At 41.1% G+C, this 21,581-nt stretch overlaps 1 protein-coding gene across 2 annotated transcripts in view; it reads right to left on the reverse strand.

Annotated features, from left to right (window-relative positions):
• Window positions 1-21,581, reverse strand: part of SREBF2 (sterol regulatory element binding transcription factor 2) — a 96,334-nt gene that overhangs the window by 13,159 nt on the left and 61,594 nt on the right. For both annotated transcript variants that reach the window (XM_077452521.1, XM_077452522.1), the window contains exons 5-16: window positions 20,519-20,740; window positions 19,565-19,679; window positions 17,635-17,816; window positions 16,248-16,440; window positions 10,258-10,442; window positions 9,488-9,749; window positions 9,206-9,375; window positions 6,345-6,516; window positions 5,821-5,932; window positions 5,555-5,667; window positions 1,628-1,757; window positions 436-601 (exon numbers count right to left, since the gene is read on the reverse strand). In XM_077452521.1, the coding sequence (XP_077308647.1) occupies window positions 436-601; window positions 1,628-1,757; window positions 5,555-5,667; window positions 5,821-5,932; window positions 6,345-6,516; window positions 9,206-9,375; window positions 9,488-9,749; window positions 10,258-10,442; window positions 16,248-16,440; window positions 17,635-17,816; window positions 19,565-19,679; window positions 20,519-20,740 (2,022 nt within the window). The remainder of the gene's footprint in view (window positions 1-435; window positions 602-1,627; window positions 1,758-5,554; window positions 5,668-5,820; window positions 5,933-6,344; window positions 6,517-9,205; window positions 9,376-9,487; window positions 9,750-10,257; window positions 10,443-16,247; window positions 16,441-17,634; window positions 17,817-19,564; window positions 19,680-20,518; window positions 20,741-21,581) is intronic.

The following is a 21,581-nucleotide window of genomic DNA, read 5'->3' on the forward strand; positions in this document are numbered from 1 at the left end:
GTTGCATAATGCATAGAATGCATTAAGCTAAAAAACCTTCTGCCTTTACAATTACTTTACCCTTCCTGTCCTTTAAAGCAAGAAAGTTCCTACCTTGGTCTCTGATCTGCAGTTGCCATGTTACACATAATAGATTATGACCCGAGCCATTTGATGGCTTGACACTATAGTTAAGAGCACAAGCAAATGTGACAATCATTTGCGGCATGCCTTCATTGTATCCGTTTTGGAACACAATTAAACACGTGGGTTTAGTTCTGCTCAAGGCTACATTCATGCTGGCAATGTAGGCCAGTGTGATTTGCAGTGGCAGAAATCTTCAGCAGGAATCTCAAGATTCCCGTCACTGCAAGTCACACTGGCCTAATATGTTGGTGTGAATGTAGCCTTAATGGATAATACTTAATGCAGCAAAATACAGGAAGTGTAATTCACCTTATTTAGATCATTATTACATGTACCACTCATATTCAGACTATTCCGTAAGAAGGTGCTGGCTTTCTCACACTGAGAGAAAGCATTTTGTGAACTCTCAGTCTTTCCCAATACAGACATTTGCATGGCTCTGCACATGTGCACCACAGCTTTTACCAAGGGATTCCTGAAAAACAGAAGCATGACACAAAGGGATAGTTTAGTCTTCAATAGTTTAAAATGTTGTAAATATATACAAAGAGGGTTAACTTGGGGTAAATGTTTTTTTATCAATGTCCATTAATACAGTATATAGGAAAGTATATATGGGGGGGGGGGGGGGGGGGGGGTGGAGGAAACATGTGGCGATAGGGAGTATACTTACTGAGGGTGTAAAGATTTTTCCTTGTTAGATGCATCCAGTGCTCCTCTCTTTTTACATTATACAAGGTATATGACGGTAAGATCTGTGTAGTGAAGGGACCATCTCATTGCTGGCATAGTACTGGGAAGTGAGGTATGAGTGCTAGGGGTAGGATATAGGGAAAGACGGCACATGCAGAAGATGGGCACTCACTACATTGAAGGCAGATTTTCCCCCCATGTAAAAGTAGTACTCCTTGGTGCCAAGCAAATTTGCACCCAAAAGTACCAACCATTTATTACAGAAAACAACATGGCAGTACTGAGATACTCTGTCTCCTAGATCATATGCACAAATTATTGAGGAATGGAGGGGCGAATCCCCAGTCTACGGAGATGATCCTAGTCCACCACCTTTTGATGCTATACAAAATCCTGATCTGTACTAAACTTAACCTTCTTGACCCCCAGCCTACTTGTCAATGCACCCAATTTAAAAATCAAAAGACTCTGGAGACAGAACAATGCTGTACTTTCAAAGAAATAGTCAAGATTTGTGAATGCTTCCTGTGTCTGTGTCTCTGGATCTTTTTATCTTTCCTACAAAAGTCAACCTGTGCTTAGGATTTTTCTTCAGTAAATGCTTAGTCAGCAGATTTGACAGGCTTACTTTAATACAACCCAGACTCATTTGTTGAAAGCCTAGATAACAAATAGCTAGAAGAGTAAAAGGAGGTACATTTATAGGGACAAGTCTCTAAAGCCCAGAACTGCAAGCAAAATATGTGAAGTAGCTATAAAGTATCCTACTGGTAAGGTAGCACGTCTATAGTGATAAATAAAGGCTTACTCGGCCTCCAGGAGCTTGGGAATTCTTTCTACATCCATATACTGAGATTTCACAGAAGAATCATCACCCTGCAACCACCCAATTGCCATTGAAGATACTGCATACCACCATCGACATATAGGATCTATACCTGCAAGACAGCATAAAGGTTTCTTTTCAAGATAATGAACATAAAGATCTCATCATCTGTATTCACACACTAAATTGGCTCATTACAATCAACTAGAATACAAGGAAAAGGAGCGTACAGATGTATGAATTCAGAATTTACACATTAAATTGTTTGCAGTGGCATTTCTTGATTATTTTGTCTCAGTACAAAAATTGAATAAAACTGCTGCCTCAAATATGCAATTAAGCTACTGTACATGAGGACAATGCTGCTTTCTTCAAGTTGTTTTTTTTTGAGAGCGCACAAAAAGGCCAGTGTCACAAATGTCTGAGTAAACCGCGCAAAAAAACAGTATATACAGTATCTCACAAAAGACAGTACACCCCTCACATTTTTGGAAATATTTTATTATATCTTTTCATGTGACAACACTGAAGAAATGACACTTTGCTACAATGTAAAGTAGTGAGTGTACAGCTTGTATAACAGTGGAAATTTGCTGTCCCCTTAAAATAACTCAACATACAGCCATTAACATCTAAACCGCTGGCAACAAAAGTGAGTACTTTGTAGCAAAGTGTCATTTCTTCAGTGTTGTCACATGAAAAGATATAATAAAATATTTAAAAAAATGTGAGGGGTGTACTCACTTTTGTGAGATACTTTATATACTAAAATCAGCATCAACAAATCAAGGAAATTGGTACAATGCAGTACTAAGCATTTAACAGTCATACAATCTGAGACCAGAAAATTTAGAAAGATGTTAATCCCATAGGAAAGCCTTTCTCAACCTTTTCAGCATGGAGGAACCCTTGAAAAACCTTTCTGGTGTCAGGGAACCTCTGCCAATAATTACTATATCTACAGCTTTTAGTAGTGTGATGATCACTGGGAAGAATGCTCCCGACATTTTTAGTCATTGGGGAAAAAAACAACCCTTTACAGATTGCTAAAAGAGCATTGGTGTAAATGGTTATTCATCTGAGAGGCAGAAGTTGCTCACTGTGCAAGGAACCTCCTAGAAACCATAACTGAGAGCGGCTGCCATATGGTATACTCTAAGCTAAACACTTGCGGCAAGGTTATGTGTGAAACACTTTAACGCTTTAACAGGGCTTGTGTGCTCAAATGGTCAATTGCAATGCGCTGCAGTATTGCAATAGGCTTAAAAGGGATACAAAGTAGTTTTACATATAATTAGGTCAGGGGCTAAAAAGTACAAATTTAAATATATTTTTTTTGTTTTAAAATATTGCCAGAAGAAGAAACTTAAAGCGGAGTGCCACCCAAAAGTGGAACTTCTGCTTTAAGTACTCCTAGCCCCCTGACATGCCCCAATAGGCATGTCATTTTGGGGGGGGCTGGGTACCTTGTTTGGAGTAGGATTTTCGGTCCCACATTCTCCTTCCGACCCCTCACCACCCTGAAGATTCCTAGGTGGCCCCTCCCGGCAATGTTCTGGGACACGTGACAGGTCCCAGAACATTGCATGGCCATTGACGGAGCACAGCGCGCGCCCGGCTGTGAAGCCGCAAACTGTCAGGGACTGGGACAGGCGAGTGGCTGTTTATTAAAAGTCAGCAGCTATACTTTTTGTAGCTGTTGATTTTTAATAAACTCAAAAAACAGTGGAACGCCGCTTTAAGGCCCCTTTCACACTTGTGTGACTTGTCCTTGCGACTTTGGACTGCAAAATAGTCATACCCCATGGTTTCCAATGAGTACCATTCATATCTGTGCAACTTCAAAATAGTCCCTGAACTACTTTGATGTGACTTGAGATGCATAGACCTCAAGATTACACAGGCATTTCTTCAAGTCGCATCAAAAAATCACGTAAAAGATTGCGCGACTTTCAGGTCGTACAAGTGTGAAAGGGGCTTAAGACTTCTTTTTAAATATTGTCCTATATCTCCTTAAATGTAAAAAGGTCTGTTTACAAAGCACACTAGCTAAAGCTGAAATTTTCACACACAAATGAATGAGTCAGAGCAGTGACTCCTAGCCCTCCCTTCCAATGCCTGTCCAAGGTTTTTGTGAGACCTCAGGCCTGAAAAAGGAGAATATTTACTGAGTGCTCGTGGTAAAATGTGAATTTCACCAAAAATCCGTTGGTAGTGAATCAATCACCTCATAAAACACATGCGCCTGGAAAATTAAACTACAATGAATGTTTGCCAAATGTCAGATTGACAGCCAATTTGCAAAAAAATATTACATATATACACATTTAAATTGAAATATATACACAATGGTACAGCAGTACAGAGTTCGTTATTAAAGTGGTTGTATAGTCAAAATTTGAACCTACAGGAAAGCCTATAATAAAACTTACCTGTAGGTAAAAAAAATATTTCCTAAACCTGCATGGTTTAGGAGATATTCCCCTCACAATGAGTCGCTAACTGCAGCGGCGCATGAGCACAGGGGATTCTCAGCTGAAAACCCAGCAGACGCTAGACCTTGCCGGAAAGAATTCTCCCGCGCACATGCACGGAAGTGACGACATTGCAGCTCCGGCCACTCACAGAGCCGGAGCCGCGATACCTGGAAGACATGCCGAGGGAACATGCCAGCTCCCTCGGCGTGGATCTGATGAGATGTCGGGGCCTCGTTCTAAGGCAAGTATTTCATAATGAGCTAGTATGCGGTGCATACTAGCTCATTATGCCTTTTGCCTTACAGGGGTATACAAAAAAAAAAAAGTGTCAGTGGGTATACAACCGCTTTAAGTTTATAAAGACCTATGAAGACCTTTTTTCACTATAGAAAAACAAAAAACAAAAAAAGAAGCTCAATGAAGGAACACACTTATGTGAGAAGGAATGAGCTCTGTGCAATTTTGATACCTGCATGCAGAATCTACTTATAGATAGATTGTATTGTAAACAAGACCTGTTATTAGCTCGGGAGGTGTACTGAAAGCCAACCTTATTATAATACAGGATTTATATAGCACCAACTGTTTGCTCAGTGCTTTGTTATGGATCCAAGCGTGTAACCAAAGGCTTCCTGTACCCACACACACTTCTCCATTTATTGGCAAATGCATTGAAAAACACACTTCACTTACCACCCACGTGCAATTCTCCACTCTTCACCACTGAGTCCATGTACTACCTCATGTGCCACAAACTTGCGTGATTTTTGAACTCTGTACACATATTTTTACAGTCATACAACTAAGACAATTTTAAAGCAACCCCGTCATTAAATACTTCACATTAATTTAACCCCTGCAAGGAAAACATTGTTTACCTGTCCGGCTGCCCTCATCACAGAGCTCTGCAATAGTGAGGAGTTACCAAAGCTTGAAGATCCTGCAGAATCCAACTCCTTTGAGAAAGTCAGATTTTTGGTTGTCTGCTGCACTTACTGGTTCAATCTGCAGCCCCTACTTCACTATGGTATTGTTACACAGGGGCTGTCAGGAGGAACCAGCATGGAACAGGGGAGCAGAAAAATGCTCTACCAGAATCTCTGGGTTATGCCTTTTCAAACATGCACAACTCTTCACTGCTGCAGAGATTGGCAGAGCAGAAAGCAGGAGGAAGGAATCATTCTCGTCTTTACAGGGGCAAATGACAGTAAATTTTTATTTTAGCAAGAGGGTCACTTTAATAATTTAATAATAATTTAGGAATTTATCATGAACAAACAGGCACATTTTGCTAGTCTCAATATATTTCTGTTGGTTGGAATCTAATTTAATTTTAACAGACATCATAAATGCCATTGAAACGGACTGTACATGACAATAGATTCTACATTCTAAAACAGCAGCGTTGGATAACAACTTTGCCATTACTTACTGTGATTAGACAATATGCAGGGCGACCCTCCAAGTGGGAGGGAGGTGGTGCTGCTAACTGAATCTGCAAACACATTTAAAACCTTCAAGTACTCTTGAGCTTTAGAAAACTCGCTGCAAAAGAAGAGTTTAAGGTAGTAGTGATACATGTGGGAAACAAATACAGTAATACGTTTCTATTGTGGGCTGCCTATCATAGGTCTTTTACTATGTATTTCTGGACTGGGTACACATTTAGACACATCAAAATGACAAAATTGTTCATACCAGCTTTCTTCTTCCTGGAACACTTTACTGCTCTCTGGCTTTGCAAGCGAATACAATGCTTTCTCCAGCAAGGATTCACAAAATGTACGATGGATCTGAGCAATGGGGTCAGCTGTGTTTGAGGAAAAAAAAAAAAAAAAAAAAAAAACTGTTTAGTACCACCTTTGTCATAGAAACAATTTATATGCAGAACACAAATCTTTTCCTTTTCATGTTCTATATTATTATAAAATATGGGGCACTTGGAAAGCCAATCCAGAATGTATTTTAATATATATATCTCATTTTTTTTAAAACGTATTGTGTAAAGCATTTAAGCATTTATATAAACACACAAAATGCACTTTACTAATAAGTGGAGTAAATTCACGTTGCACATGTGCATTGTTTTGCAGAAGTTGTCAATTTGTCAAGCAAGTTGGGGTTTTGAATACTCCACAATCTTGCAAGCGATTCTGAAATCATGTCACTATTTTACAGCAGGACAGAATACGGTGCTGTATATATGCTATAGTTTCTCTTACCAGGATTTCTTGAGGAGCTGTAGAGAGGCTCTTTTGCAGCACTCTTCAGTGTCCAGTTAAAGTGGATAAAGAAGTGTTTTCCCATTGGGTGTGTAAGCCATCGCAAAGATTCTGGTAAAGAATCACACTCACCAGTAGAGTTATTGCTTTGTGCACAACAAAGAAAATATGCCTGAATGACAGAAGCCATATTAAATTATGTTAAAAAGGAACAGTCATGTTATCTTACATTACAGACATCAAATAGCTTTGTGTCAATAAAAAATAAAAATAAAAAAAAAAGTAAATATCAAAGTAGTAGTCACCGCAAGCAAATTGATAATACATTAAACAACAAAGACAGAAGCTTTCTAGGAAGACAGTGACATATATGTGGTCACGTTTTCAGGGCAGGATTCCCGACGCAATTCTGTTCACTGCTTCCGGTGCGATTGATGTGTGAAATTTTATCTGGAATCGCACCCAAAACCAGACTGAAAAATGCACAGAACTCTTACAATCTCACTGCGGCCGTCGCACATGTGTAAACCGGCTTCATTGAGAGGGCTGCTGGTTCACATGTTATGCAAATCAAATGCAGTTCAAAACCCATCCAATTTGCATTTGTGTGAATGGAGCCTAAGGGTAGGCATTGGACAGGGACATACGCCCAAAAGTTGATAAAGGGGTATAACCTGCACTAGGATGGCTAATAATGCACAACCATAAAGGTCAGGATCCCTTCCCCTTTACATTCCTCTAGGAGTAAGGGTCTGTCCACAATCGCTATCCATGGAGTGCACAGAATGTTGAACATTCTACTGGACACATACAGGCCATCCTTTACATTATGCCTATGCGGGGTTGCATTTTTTTTGTTTTGTTTTTTTAAATAAAATTTGATTTCTTAAAAAATCTGGTAGCAGAGGGCGTCAGTTAACTGAAAGATTAACAGGCAGAAAAAAGGGGGGAGGAGAAAAAAAAAGAAAAGAAAAGAAAAAAAAATTGTCCTAGTGCCCCCATCCCCAAATAAAGGCACTCTTGTCCTTGTCTGATTCTTTTCATTAGTTCCAATAGAGAAGCCTTCTTCTTACAGGTCTGCAGGATAACTGCTTCTCCATTAAGCTCTTGGGGAGGAGGGGGGACACATTGCTTGCGGACTTAAACAAGGCCTGGAACACCAGTCAGCATAGGGCATAGGCCACGATTTCATAGCCTGGGTCACCATCTAATTTGAGATATGCAAACAAGGGAATCTACTCAATAAGCTGGGCCAGGAGGGCTGTTAGAATTAGGTTTTAATAAGTGTTATTATTCCTTAAAGTGATCGTGAAGGTTCAGATTTGTTTTCTTTTTTCTTTTAATAACAAACATACTATACTTACCTGCTCTGTCCAATAGTTGCACAGAGCAGGTAAGTATAACATGTTAAAATGTTTACAACATTCTATGGGGGCACTCTCCCTACTGATTGCCCACATAGCAAGCCGCTTGCTATGATGGCACTTGTGTGTACTCGCTCCCCGAACCAGCTCTGTGTGCTCATAAGACACAGAGCATGGCACGGCCCCCACCCTTCGTTCCATCTTCACTGGCTGCGATTGACAGCAGCAGAAGCCAATGGCTTTCACTACTGTATCTGAGCCAAGGAGATAAGAGTCGAGAGAGCCTCTTCTCTCACGCACAACACGGGTTCAAGATCGGGGCTCAGGTAAGTATTAGTGGGGGAGCTGCATACTAAAGGTTTTTAACCTTAATGCAAGGAATGCATTAAGGTAAAAAAAAACTTTAGCCTTCATAACCAATTTAGGCTGAAAGCCTTTAGTTGTGTATATAAGAATTTGGACTGGCTCCTGTATAATAAGCAGCTGTATGTTAAAAAAAATAAAATAATAATAATTATAAAAAGCAATACCCTGCCACTACCTAAAAACTCGGACTCAATCTCGCCTCCCAAAAATCAGCTTAGCAGCAGGAGGTCTTGTGAAATGGTCACATGCTCCACCTTAGGAGCCCCTGAGGAAGTCATGTGTTGTAACGTGTAGTGGAAGACAGGTGATGTCAGTACACAGGGACACAAAATAGAATAGAGCAGAGAACAGGACACAAGGTACAGGATATTGACTGAGAATTTTTATGTTGGATATCTGTGTGCACAAGGAACAGTGTACTTAAAAAAGAGTTTTATGGTTTTATTTTTTTGATAAGTATATTTTTATGGGAAGTCCTTTCAATAAGTTATTTGCTTTGTCCCGAGTGTTATCTCCTGAGGGAAAAACAGTATTTAACCCCAAAGGGGAAAAGTAATGTAAAAGGTCTGGTAACAAAAGGCGAGAGCACATCTTGGGGGCAGTGTTATCAGGGGGTGAAGGAGTGGATTGCAGTGGAAGAACTGATGCACATTTACACTCAAAAGGACTTGCTAAGAAAAAAATTTTATGACAATATAAGAGCAGTTAATTTCCAGCACGGTGGAATGCATTATAGTGAATTAACATTTTATTTTCAGCATGGTGGAGTGTAGAATAGTGAACAGACATTTTTTTCCAGCACAGTGAAGTGGCTTATAGTGAATAACCATTGCACATTTTAGGGTACTCCTTTAAAAAGGTATCTAATTGTAAGCACGGTGTAACTAAGTATTATATGAACGCTATTTGAGAGGAAAAACAGCTGCACTGAGGCTGGGTTCACACCGCTGCGGCAGCGAGAACCGGATGTGATTCGCACCGCACTGCAGTGCAAATCACATCCGATCTCTGTGCGATGCGAGTTCAGCCATACAGATAGTATGGCTGAATTCACATCGCACCTGCCGCAAACTCGCGCGGGACTGGAAATCTTGAATTTAAAATGTAATTCAGAGGTTAGCGGTTACTTACAGCCAAGAAAGAGAACCTTCCAGAGAAGCTGATCTTCATCTGCACAGCTGTAGTTAGATGAATTTCTGCAAGTAAACTTGGCAATATTTTGTCACCTGCACACTCAGCTAGATTGACAGCACACAGAGCAAGGTTGAGACCCGAGCATCGCCAACTTGAGGGCAACTTTCCTAAAGGAAAAAAGTGTAAATAACACAAGAGGTAATGAAAGCAAGAGAGCTCAACTACACTAGCATAATAAAAAAAAGCCACGAAAAGGCTCTTCAAACACTGTCGTTTTACCTGTTAAATGCAGCTGGTGCAGCTTGTGATAAACAAGGGCAGCATCTCGGGCGCTGGTCGCAGCTTCATCCTGAAATTCCCTTTTATTACAACTGCCAGGTGTACGTTTTAGTAGCCAGTGTACCAAGCTTATTTTTTGTAGACTACAACGTATAATGTTCCAGGACAGGCTGCATGCAAGGTCAAAGCGGGAAGCTGGGAGAGATCGACCAAGTACACAAAGGCAAGTCTGCAGATTTAATGCTGCGGCTCCAAAATCTCCCTATTAAAATATGAAAAAGAAGATTTAGGATAATATTCAGGACAGCAATTACACTAAATCATCCTTTAACTGTTCCATTTGTACACTCAACACAATTTTCCTGATAAAGTATTATGAGCCACTGAGTGAAATATAAAAACTTTGCTGCAGAGCACAGCAATAAAAAACAGGAGCAATGAGACAAATGTATTATATTTTGTGCACTCAGTTTATATTTCTGCATTACATTTACACCAATCTGTCCAGCAAATGTGACATTTCAAGGGTTGGGACAAGTTGGCTTACTTTAAATAGTTTTAACCATGTGCCTTGAGAGTGACAATCTCAGATCTTTGGATACAATTTCACCGTTGGCTGCTCAGGATTTCAAAGACAGCTTCTACAGGGCCACACAAAACCTACTGCAAATCCTTTCATAAACGAGAAGCAGCACAGGAAAATGCACCAGACTGTGTTACAAATAACAGTATGAGAGTAGAAAATTGCTTTTGAAAGATATACAACCTACCCGAGCAAGATCCAAATCAGCTTGTTTTCGATGTCTCCAAAATTTCACCGAAGAACGAGAATGTAACCTTGTCACTGGCTCCCCATGGATCAACAGTTTCATGAAGACACTGAGAACAATCACTCCATTTACCAACCAAAGAATTAGAGTTGGGATAAGCCAGTCAAGCCAGCTGCCAGATAGACCTGAAAGAACAATAAATAAATAAAATGCAAAATTACAGAAACACTACACTGGTAATTAACAATACCAATCTTAACATTGATGAGTTACATTTTTATGTTTCATTGGGGATCACTGGGGTTTAAGTAATGCCCTTTTCTATCCAATTGAAAGAGCAACTCTGCTTTTCTTAAGAAAAAAATAAAATAAATAGCCCCTGGGTAATCTATGTACATCACAGGGATTAAAAAAAAAAAAAAAAAACTTTGATGAAGATTTCTACCTTTTGTAATTCTGAAGAAATAGCCGTTTGTCTGTATCCATGTGCAAAGTGAATGATTTCATAATTAGCAATCAGCTGATGCACTTGTAGAGACCTAACAAGGAACTATGCAGGGTCTGCATCCCTTTAGATGTGATTTCCCTTTGGCAGTATCTCACCAAAAATAATTTTTGTTGTAGGAGATGCCCCAAATCTGATTTGTATCTTGGAGCAGACTTCTGGGAAAATCAGTAAGCCAATCACACAAAGTAAATTACATTTCTGGGGAGTTTTCTATACACCATCTGTGTGCAGAATATCTCCAGGTAGCCATAGTGCATCTTACATAAAATGACAGAGCTGCAGATTGAAAAGGAGGGGTACGTTTTAATAACATTTAATTACAATATGACTTGTGTTGCAATTGCATTTGCTATTTTTTTAAATTTTTGTTGTACATGCTATTTTTCCCATGAAAGTGGAGCTACCCTTTAGGTCATGGGTCTTCAAACTACGGCCCTCCAGTTGTTCAGGAACTACAATTCCCATCGTGCCTGGTCATGTCTGTGAATGTCAGTTTTAAAATGCCTCAAGGGATGTGTAGTTTCACAACAGCTGGAGGGCCGTAGTTTGAGGATCCCTGCTTTAGGTTAATCATGCAAGTGTTTGAAACAAGTTAGCTTCGCCAGGCATGGGATACAGCATTTTTCTCCAAAAGCATGCATCTTTAATAACTTTAGACATATAATAAAGGTTATCACATGAACTCCAAACAATCAACATTAAAAAATCTTAACAATTCCTAAATTAATCGGTTACTGGAAAAAAAAAAAAAGACCAATGCTGTAAACTTTTTAGACAAACTGTAAGTCAATAACTACTACAATAAATAGGTTTATGACAACATGACTTTAGGCCAAGTGTTCTCGGCACACTACAACTGACATTGTCGCAAGTGTATGCTACCACAAGGTGGAACTTCTGCTTATTTGCTTCCTCCCCCCTCTGGTGTCATATTGAGCACCTTTCAGGGGAAGGACGGGTACCCATATTTGACAGGTAGTCTTCCCCACTGCCAGGAGATTGTGCCACAGCGCCATCTCTTGGAAGTCCTTCCCCCACTGCCTGACAAGTTAGAAAGCACAGCACGCTTCGCTAGTAGGCAACAGGCTGTGAAGCCTAAAAGGCTTGACTGCCGGTTTTCCTTACCAGGAATGGTGGCAGAAACATTTGGGAGCTAACCCAAAGGTTGGCTAGGGTGCTGACATTGCGGTGGGCTCCCTGGACAGGTAAGTGTCTATATACAGTATGTCACAAAAGTAAGTGAAAATGTCCAAATTGGGCCCAAAGTGTCAATATGTTGGCACTCTAGATATATAATGCTTAGCACGTGCACTCAACTTCTTTGGTCGACCATGGCAAGGCCTGTTCTGAGTGGAACCTAGCCTGTTAAAACACTGTATGGTTTTGGCCAACATGCTGCAGCTCAGTTTCAGGGTGTCGACAATGTTCTTATAGCCTAGGCCAGTGTTTCTCAAATCCAGTCCTCAGGCCCCCCCAACAGGTCATGTTTTCAGGTTTTCCATTATTTTTCACAGGTGATTTGATCAGTTTCACTGCCTTAGCAATTACCCCAGCCGTTTCATCTGAGGGAAATCCTGAAAACATGACCTGTTGGGGGGGCCTGAGGACTGGATTTGAGAAACACTGGCCTAGGCCATCTTTATGTAGAGCAACAATAATTTTTTTCAGATCCTCAGAGTTCTTTGCCATGGGGTGCAATATTGAACTTCCAGTGACCTGTATAAGAGAGTGAGAGCGACAACACCAAAATATAACATACATGCTCCCCATTCACACCTGAGACCTTGTAACATTAATGAGTCACATGACACCAGGAGGGAAAATGGCTAATTGGGCCCAATTTGGACATTTTCACTTTTGTTGCCAGCGGTTTAGACAGTAATAGCTGTGTGTTGAGTTTTTTTGAGAGGACAGCAAATTTACACTGTTATACAAGCTGTACACTCACTACTTTACATTGTAGCAAAGTGTCATTTCTTCAGTGTTATCACATGAAAAGATATAATAAAATATTTAAAAAATGTTTGGGGTGTACTCACTTTTGTGATATATTGTAATAAAAGTCAGCAGCTACATCCTTCCAGTGCAGTCAGATTTCTGGCTGTTCTGTGAGCATGTGATCCAATGGCCAAGACTTGTGCCAATATGCCCCCCCTTCACTGGGAAGATTCCCTCACACACACCCGTGTGTAGGTATTTATAATGTGTATACACACACACATTTAGCTTTTATTTTTATGATTGGGGTTGTTTTAAAAAGGTAAGGGTTCATGTATACCTTAATCTAAACCTTCAATTCATTTATATTTATCCCATATATTATATGATTTACTTGTTTGCAAATTTCCGTATTACAAGGGATGCTGATGGTTGTCTTTGGTGGTTTAATCTCACTTATATCTACTGTATATTTGTACACACTGTGCAATAGTTTTAGGTCGGTGTGATTTTTTTTTGTAAATTAAGAATGCTTACAGAAACAGAAGTGTTAATAGAAATGGCGGCTGGTGGTGCGGGAGACCCGACGGTAGTTGGGTCTTCCACACTTACCCCATGTAGGTCACGGGCTTCCTCTGGGTGGTGGGCCTCTGCGTCTCCTCCTTGTCTTTGTGGCAGCATGGCTTCCAGTGTTTCCTCCCCCTCGGTGGCCAATAGGATTGGGATTGCTTCTCCTCTCAGCCAACCAGGTCTCAGGAGCCGCTTCCTGAGGTGGGAGGAGGATCAGGAAGACAAAAGCGAATGTTAATTTCGCCATTGTCACACTCACACAACTGGGTGGGCTCAGGGCACAGTGCTCTGAGCCCAACCTTTTTTGAAGCCAATGCATCCAGTGCCCTGCATGTAAATTAGGGGCCCAGGCACATGGATTGGGGGGGGGGGGGGGGGGTTGGGCACGACGGGCCATCGTTGGTTATTAGTTTATTTTAACAATTGCCCAGCAGACCCAAGCAGTTTCATATGGGAATAGGTCCCATTCTCTCCTAGACTTGAAAGCAGTGAGTGTGTTGTGCTGGCTAAGCTACAGGCAGGAATGGCTGATATCACTGTAGAGGTATGAATCAGTGAGTCTGTTAATATAAATAAGCCAAGTAATAATGTTTCTTTAACATGCATGCAATGATGCACTGCAACATATTGGACATATACACCGGTCTGCCATAACTTTATGGCCATTGGCAGGTAAAGTGAATAACACTTTCCCATTACAATGGTATCTAAAATTCAGTGGGATATATTAGGCAGCAAGTAAACATGTTGTCCATGAAGCTGATGTGTTGAAAGCAGAAAAAAATGGGCATCAGCATCATTTGTGTATGAGACTGCATAGCTGCAGACCGGTCAGGGTTCCCTTGCTGACCCATGCCCACAGCCAAAAGCACACTGAGCGCAAGTGAAACGGCGTGGGGGGGGGGCGTTTTTCGGCGTAGGGCTTCTCTTTTAAGTCCCCCCTATGTCCCTATGTGAATGAGTATGGGGTACCCCTACCCATTCACCTGTGAAAAAAAAAAAAAAAAAAACACACAAGGGTTAAAAATTGTTTATTGCACAGCTCCGGGGGTCTTCTTGCCGGACTCGTCCGCTATCTTCTGCTAGCTCTTTTACTAGCGGAGGAGCTCGGCTTTCCGTGGGCCCCCTTATTAAAATAACGGATTCTGATAAGCCCCACACCCGCAGACCCAAACAACCAACGGCCAGGGTTGTCAGGAAGAGGCCCTTGTCCTCATCAACATGGGGACAAGGTGCTTTGGGGTGGGGGCCCCCCCTCCCCAAAGCACCCCTCCATGTTGAGCCGTACCAGGCCACGTGCCCTCAACATGGGGGGGTGCTTTGGGGAAGGGGGGGCCCCCCTTCCCCAAAGCACCCCCCCATGTTGAGGGCACATGGCCTGGTACGGCTCAGGAGGGGGGGGGCGCGCTCGCTCGTCCCCACCCCCTTTCCTGTCCGGCCGGGTTGCGTGCTCGGATAAGGGTCTGATATGGACCTAGGGGGGACCCCCATGCCGTTTTCTCGGCGTAGGGCTTCCCCTTTAAGTCCATACCAGGTGACGGGGCCAGCAACGCTTCATTCGCTGGGTCTGGCTAGCTGGAGCCGCGCTCAAAATGAACGGACTTTTCTCAGTGCGGGAAAAGTCCGTTCTTTTCAAAAGTACAGCAAACTAGCGCACACACACAGCCGTATTGTCCGCCGGACTGAGACTCCAGCGGACATATTTTGGTGCAAAACTACTTTCTTAGTCCGTCTGACTTTTGGGTAAAAAAAAAAAAAAGTCAGCCGGAGCCCACACAACGGGTGGATTGTCCAACGTACTTTTCCACCGGATTGTTTGATCGTGTGTACGCGGCATTAGGAGGGCTGTTGCACACAGAAGTCTTTTTATCTTAATTCATAGAGATTTGTGCAGCATTTTGCCATGGAGAAGTAAGCCCGGGTCTAAATAAGCAAACCTTGCATTTGTTTGCAAAGTCCACTTTACATTTTCAAACACAAAAAAGTGTATGCTTCTGTGTTAGGACAGACTTTTAGCTCTTGCTTTAGGCCACAAGTCCACACAATGTGTGAGGCATGGACCCAGTTTTGCTTTGAGCCGTACAGATGCAGTCTAGTCAGCTACATTGTACCTGGCATGGTCTTGATCATTTAGTTCTGTGAGTATTTATCACTAGAAGCTTTCCTAGAACAGTCAGAGAATTTGCAGACCCTGAATCAAACGCTGTACACGCTTCAGCTCTTTGATCTAAGAAAGGACACTACATTAAAAAAAAAAGCTCTTTAAAAAAGGGAGTGTAGACATTCATTTTAGTTAGTGCCACTAAGGCCTCTTTCATGCGGATGGATTCTGATCGGGTCCACGTGACAGTTTTTTAGGCGGACCCAATCGGACCATCCATTAGCCTTTATGGAGCAGCAGATGTAAAATGGACAGGTGTCTGTTTACACCAGCCATCCGATCTGTTAAAAACAGTAGTATGGGGGCTTTCTTTCCTATCTATCTTTCCGGTGAATCAGATCGGCTGACAGTTGAATGTAAACAGACAGGTGGTTAGTTCACATCTGACCCCCCCCCCCCATAAAGGAAGGAGGGCTGTGTCCGCTTTCCATAAGTGGAGCAGAGACAGACCCATCATCCGTCTTCTTAGCGGGGATCAGCGGACAGATCCCCCGCTGAGCAGGTAGATCCGCTGGCGGGGTCTGCCCCTATGAAGGAGCCCAAAGGCTCCATTCACACTTGTACGACTCCAAAGTTTGGAGCAGTGTGACTTGGATGTGACACACATAGGTTAGACTTGTGTCTTTTTTCAACCTCCCCTACTATGCAACTATGACTTGTCCTTCTACACCATTGCATGTAAAACATTCAGGAAGGACTTTCATGCAACTTTGGAGGGTTAACATTGAAGTCTATAGCCCTCAAATTGCAGCAAAGTGAGATCAAAGTAGTGCATGAAAACATCCTTATTAATATGAGAGAAATTATGCTTACCTGATACTTCAATACCTAGCATGGTTCTACCCGTTCCATGCTGCATGGTCCTATCAGAGTGCTGAGCAGTTTCTGAGTGCAGCAATGAAGTTAGGGGATTAAAAGTCAAGCAAAGGAATGTCATAGCACATAGTAACATCCTTGAGCGGTCCATCATGCCCAATCCTGTGGGAGAGTCTGGTTCATCTTTAACCTTCAATATAAACAAAATCAACGTAGTAAAACTATTTCTGAAATATAAAATTAAAAGTAACACTGATGCATTAAACTAAATAGTGTGACACCCTGTGCTGTGGCACATATGGTATTTTTTAGAAGAGTCAGAGCTCAGTTTTGTTTACCTTCTTTAAAGAGGTTAAAGTGGAAGTAAACTTCCATCTTTTGCTTTTTCCTATAGGTAGTGTAAATATCTCCTATACGTGCACTGTTTAAGAGATATTTACTGTACATGCAACCAGTGATATCACTGGTGCATGCTCTGTGAAGGAACAGCCACCTGTGCCATTCCTTCGGAGCCCTGTGCCATGAACGGCGGCTCCTGCGTGGGAACGATATCACCCGGAAGCAAGGCGGCTGAACATGGGAGCCTCTGCAGTGCTGACATCTCATTTGGAAGAGCTTAGTATTAAGGGACGTTTAACATAACGAGCTAGTATGTGATGTATACTAGCACATTATGCCTTTACCTTGCAGGGTAAGGCAAAAAAAAAAAAAAACGCCCTGCGGTTTATAACCGCTTTAAGACATCAGACTTGGAATAAGTGTCTTCTGTTATTATGTCAAAGTCAACCAAAGTGACCAACCAGATAAAGTTTACAGAAAGCTTGGTTACAAAAAGTGTTATGCCCTGTACACACGGTCAGAATTGCAGACAGAAAAAGTCTGATGGGAGCTTTTCATTGTATATTCTGACCGTGTGTATGCCCCATTGGACTTTTTACGTCGAAAATTCTGACGAACCTAGAAAGAGAACATATTCTATATTTTTCCGACGGAACCAATTCTATCGGGAAACCCGTTAGTCTGTATGCTGTTCCGACGTACCAAAAACAACGCATGCTCTGAAGTAAGGGAAACCCGTTTGTGTGTGTGTACAGGGCATTAGAGGTCATTAATTTCTATTGTGTAAAGAACTCGACTATTAGGTCTCTACATCAACAAATACAAGAGTGGTAAATATAAAACTGAAATCTATACATGTGCATGTTATGAATGGGACCATCTGAAACATAAAATTAATATGCAATTAGAAATCAACTATAAAACTACCTCGAAAAATGGTACATATTTTTACAGCATATTTTATTATGTTTTGCATGTGTGATGTATTAAATGTGTCTTTAATAGAAATATCATTCTACTGCTTGGCACTGAGTAGAAAGCTCACCTTTTCATCATCAAGGAGAGGGCTTCCAGGCTCTGAATCCACAGAGTAAGGGGAGAAGACAGCAGGAGAGCCAGAGTCAGAAGCTGGCGGAGACATCATTAAAATGTTTTGGTTGAATTCGTCCATCTTCATTTCCATGCTGGTGTCAACCAAGCTGCTCAAATCAATCCCTTTCAAATATTCTGGAACATAAAAACATAAAATGTATATTGCAACTAATCCATGAAATATATTTGTAAAAACGAGCAAGAAAAGAAAAATGTTCAAGAAGGTATTTTTAAAAAGGAAACTTTTGGTATCTTGAACTTGAGCGTGGCATCCGCATATGGATTATATTAGGTATTTTCTTGGTCACTTAAAGATTTATACAATTTTATCACTCTGTGGGGTTGATTTGCCAAAGGAAAATAGGACTGTGCGCACTTTGCAAGCGCAGCTGCACTCAGCATGTGAAGTTGGCCCAGAACATAGTAAATGAGGGAAAGCTCTGCTGACTTCCATAATCCAAATCACATGCAAGCAAAAATACTATTTCTTTTCCTTGCATGCGATCAGGTTTTCTTTGTAAAGTGATGTTTTAGTACTTGGACCAATCCTATTTATTTTGTTCATAAACGACCTAGAAGATGAGGTAAACAGTTCAATCTCTGTATTTGCGGATGATACTAAGCTAAGCAGGACAATAAATTCTCTGCAGGATGTGGAAACCTTGCAAGAAGATCTAAAAAAAATAATGGGGTGGGCAACTACATGGCAAATGAGGTTCAATATAGAAAAATGTAAAAAAAATGCATTTCCGTGGCAAAAATATGAAGGCAATCTATACACTGGGGGGAGAACCTCTGGGGGAATCCAAGATGAAAAAGGACCTGGGGGTCCTAGTAGATGATGGGCTCAGCAATGGCCAAGCTGCTGCTAACAAAGCAAAAAATGATTGGCATACATTAAAAAAGGGATCAACTCCAGAGATAAAACGATAATTCTCCCACTCTACAAGACTCTGGTCTGGCCGCACCTGGAGTATGCTGTCCAGTTTTGGGCACCAGTCCTCAGGAAGGATGTGCTGGAAATGGAGCGAAGTACAAAGAAGGGCAACAAAGCCAATAAAGGGTCTGGAAGATATTCATTATGAGGAAAGGTTGCAAGCACTGAACTTATTCTCTCTGGAGAAGAGACGCCTGTGAGGGGATATGATTTCAATATACAAAATACCGTACTGGTGACCCCACGATAGGGATAAAACTTTTTCACGGAAGGGAGTTTAACAAGACACTTGGCCACTCATTAAAATTAGAAGAAAAGAGGTTTAACCTTAAACTACATAGAGGGTTCTTTACTGTAAGAGAGGCAAGGATGTGAAATTCCCTTCAACAGGCGGTGGTCTCAGCGGGGAGCATCGATAGTTTCAAAAAACTATTAGATAAGCACCTGAATGACCGCAACATACAGGGATATACAATGTAATACGGAGATATAATCACACACATAGGTTGGACTTGTGTCTTTTTTTCAACTTCACCTACTATGCAACTATGAGTGCTTTCTATGTAAAACCAGCCAGTGAGGATCTGCCCCCCGATCTTCCTGAGCCATGTATTAAACATACATGAGCGGCTACCTACCTACACGTGCATATCGGTAATCTCAGTACATAGGCATCAGCAAGGGAAGCAGTGACCTTCAGCATCAAATATTGTGTTAGCTGATCTATAATGACCTCACCTACTATGCAACTATGTAACCTCATTTACAAAGCTATAGAGCAACTGCAATTGCAAAGTGCAGTCTATTTGCTTTTAGTAAATTGATTGTACTTCCTCTGGGTCAACCAAGACTTTACTGTACCCCTCACTACAAAACCAGACAGAATATGCCTGCTTCAAATCTGTCATTACAGCCATTGTAATTTCAGGCACAACATTTTACTTACTGTTCTTTTGATTAGCCAGCTTAAGTGCCATGTTTTCCTGACGGAGTTTCTGGTTCGCTTGCTGAAGGTACTTTATGTAATCAATTGCTTTTTTCAAAACCCCAGATTTATGCATCTGAAACACAAACAAACAAACATAGTTCTAGGTAAAGTCAAACAAACATTGCAGCGTACATAAAAGTATTACTAATCAATCGAGTAAACAATTATTACAATCATTTTAGAGCGCGGGGGAGGGACACAGAGCGTGACACAGAGTAATTTTGCCGCGTTTAAAAGAGTTAAAAAAATAAAATAAGATAAAATATTAATCTTACAAAATAGGCAAAAATGAAAAATGCCTGTAAACGAAACGCGGCTAAATGCAAGTTGCCATGTTTAGCCGCATTTAGAAGCGTTTGGTGCTTGAAATGCCTCTAAACAGCTTCTGAACCCATTTTTTTGCATTCCAAAAAAGCCTCTAAAAACTCACTGCCTAGAAATGACTGTAAAGGACCCTGTGTAAATGTACTGATAAGATAACCGAGGAGAGTTCAGGGGCAATTGCAAAAAAATGCCCAACTGCTCCTAAACATCTGCTTAGCAGCAGCAGTGTACATGAGGCCTTAGCAATCCTAAGCTGTGACACGGAGATCAGCTAACAGAATATTTCCATCCAATCAGGAAAGAAAGTATCATGTCATTGTATCTAGGCAGAAAAAAAAAAAAACACACACACACACACACACACACACACACTTTTGCTGCAGATCCCACCTTTGAAAATAAAGTTGATATTTACACAAAATTGTCACAATTACTATCTAGGTATTGCTAGAGAGCAGCGCCATGAGAAAGGGAGCAATAAAGAACCTCTAAAAGCCTCTATTCACATTAACTGTTAGATGGGATGGCAGAAGGAATAGTAAATGTATCTGTAAAATCAATACATTTTAACAATGGCTTGTCCCTTACCTTGGCATCTGTTCCCATAACCAAGTCTTTCAGTTCTATAATTTTATCATTGATTGAGGAACGATACCTCTTCTCAATGATATTGTGCGTTGTCCGCCTTTCACCCTCCTTTGGCACCTCTGGCTGTTTGAGAATACCAGGCACTTGCTTAATAGGCATCTTTTCATGTCCCATCATAACTGGCATCGTGGTCAGATAAGTTCCACCCCCTCCTACCAATGTCTAGAACAAAAGAAAATGTTTTCGTTTTTTTAATAGGAAAAATCCGATTTTTCAGAAATGACAAAGTTATGCAATATGAACACTCTGTTTAAGAGGAAATAATTTACAATCATATTTTTGAAGTACGGTGTTTATGTGAAAGTAATGGCTTAGATCAGCTGGAATATACTAGTCACAGGAAGTATCAAAGCATTTTACACAAATTAGTGCATTGTATCATAAGATTATAAAATTCTCATGTTCATCTTGAAAGGGACATGGATTCTCACGAGTACTTCATCAAAGACACACAACATTAATGCCATTTATTAACTAAACCCAGTCATAAATAAAAAATATCTGGATATTAACGGTTAGGACTTGCAGTAAATACTTGTCCCTAAAGAACAGCTTAATTTTTAGAGAAATTGCCCTAAAGATTGCCCTAATTTCCCCCCTTTTGATAGAAACCCCACCCAGGCCCTTCCTGATGTGTCTCATTTGATCCAATGCCTGGCTATTAGGGGTGCAACGGATCAAAAAAACTCACGGATCGGATCGTTCCTCAGATCGGATCATTTTTCGGATCAGCAAATAATTGAATTTGCAAAAACCTGTGAAAACTCCACCACCATATAGTCCCCACTGTAATATCCATGTCATCTCCCCACTGTAATATCCATGTCATCTCCCCCACTGTAATATCCACGTCATCTCCCCCACTGTAATATCCACGTCATCTCCCCCACTGTAATATCCACGTCATCTCCCCCACTGTAATATCCACGTCATCTCCCCCACTGTAATATCCACGTCATCTCCCCCACTGTAATATCCACGTCATCTCCCCCACTGTAATATC

Source organism: Lithobates pipiens, unplaced genomic scaffold, assembly GCF_037356315.1.
Source record: "Lithobates pipiens isolate NorthernLeopardFrog02 unplaced genomic scaffold, aLitPip1_a1.2 Scaffold_23, whole genome shotgun sequence".
In the NCBI taxonomy this organism is placed as follows: domain Eukaryota; kingdom Metazoa; phylum Chordata; class Amphibia; order Anura; family Ranidae; genus Lithobates; species Lithobates pipiens.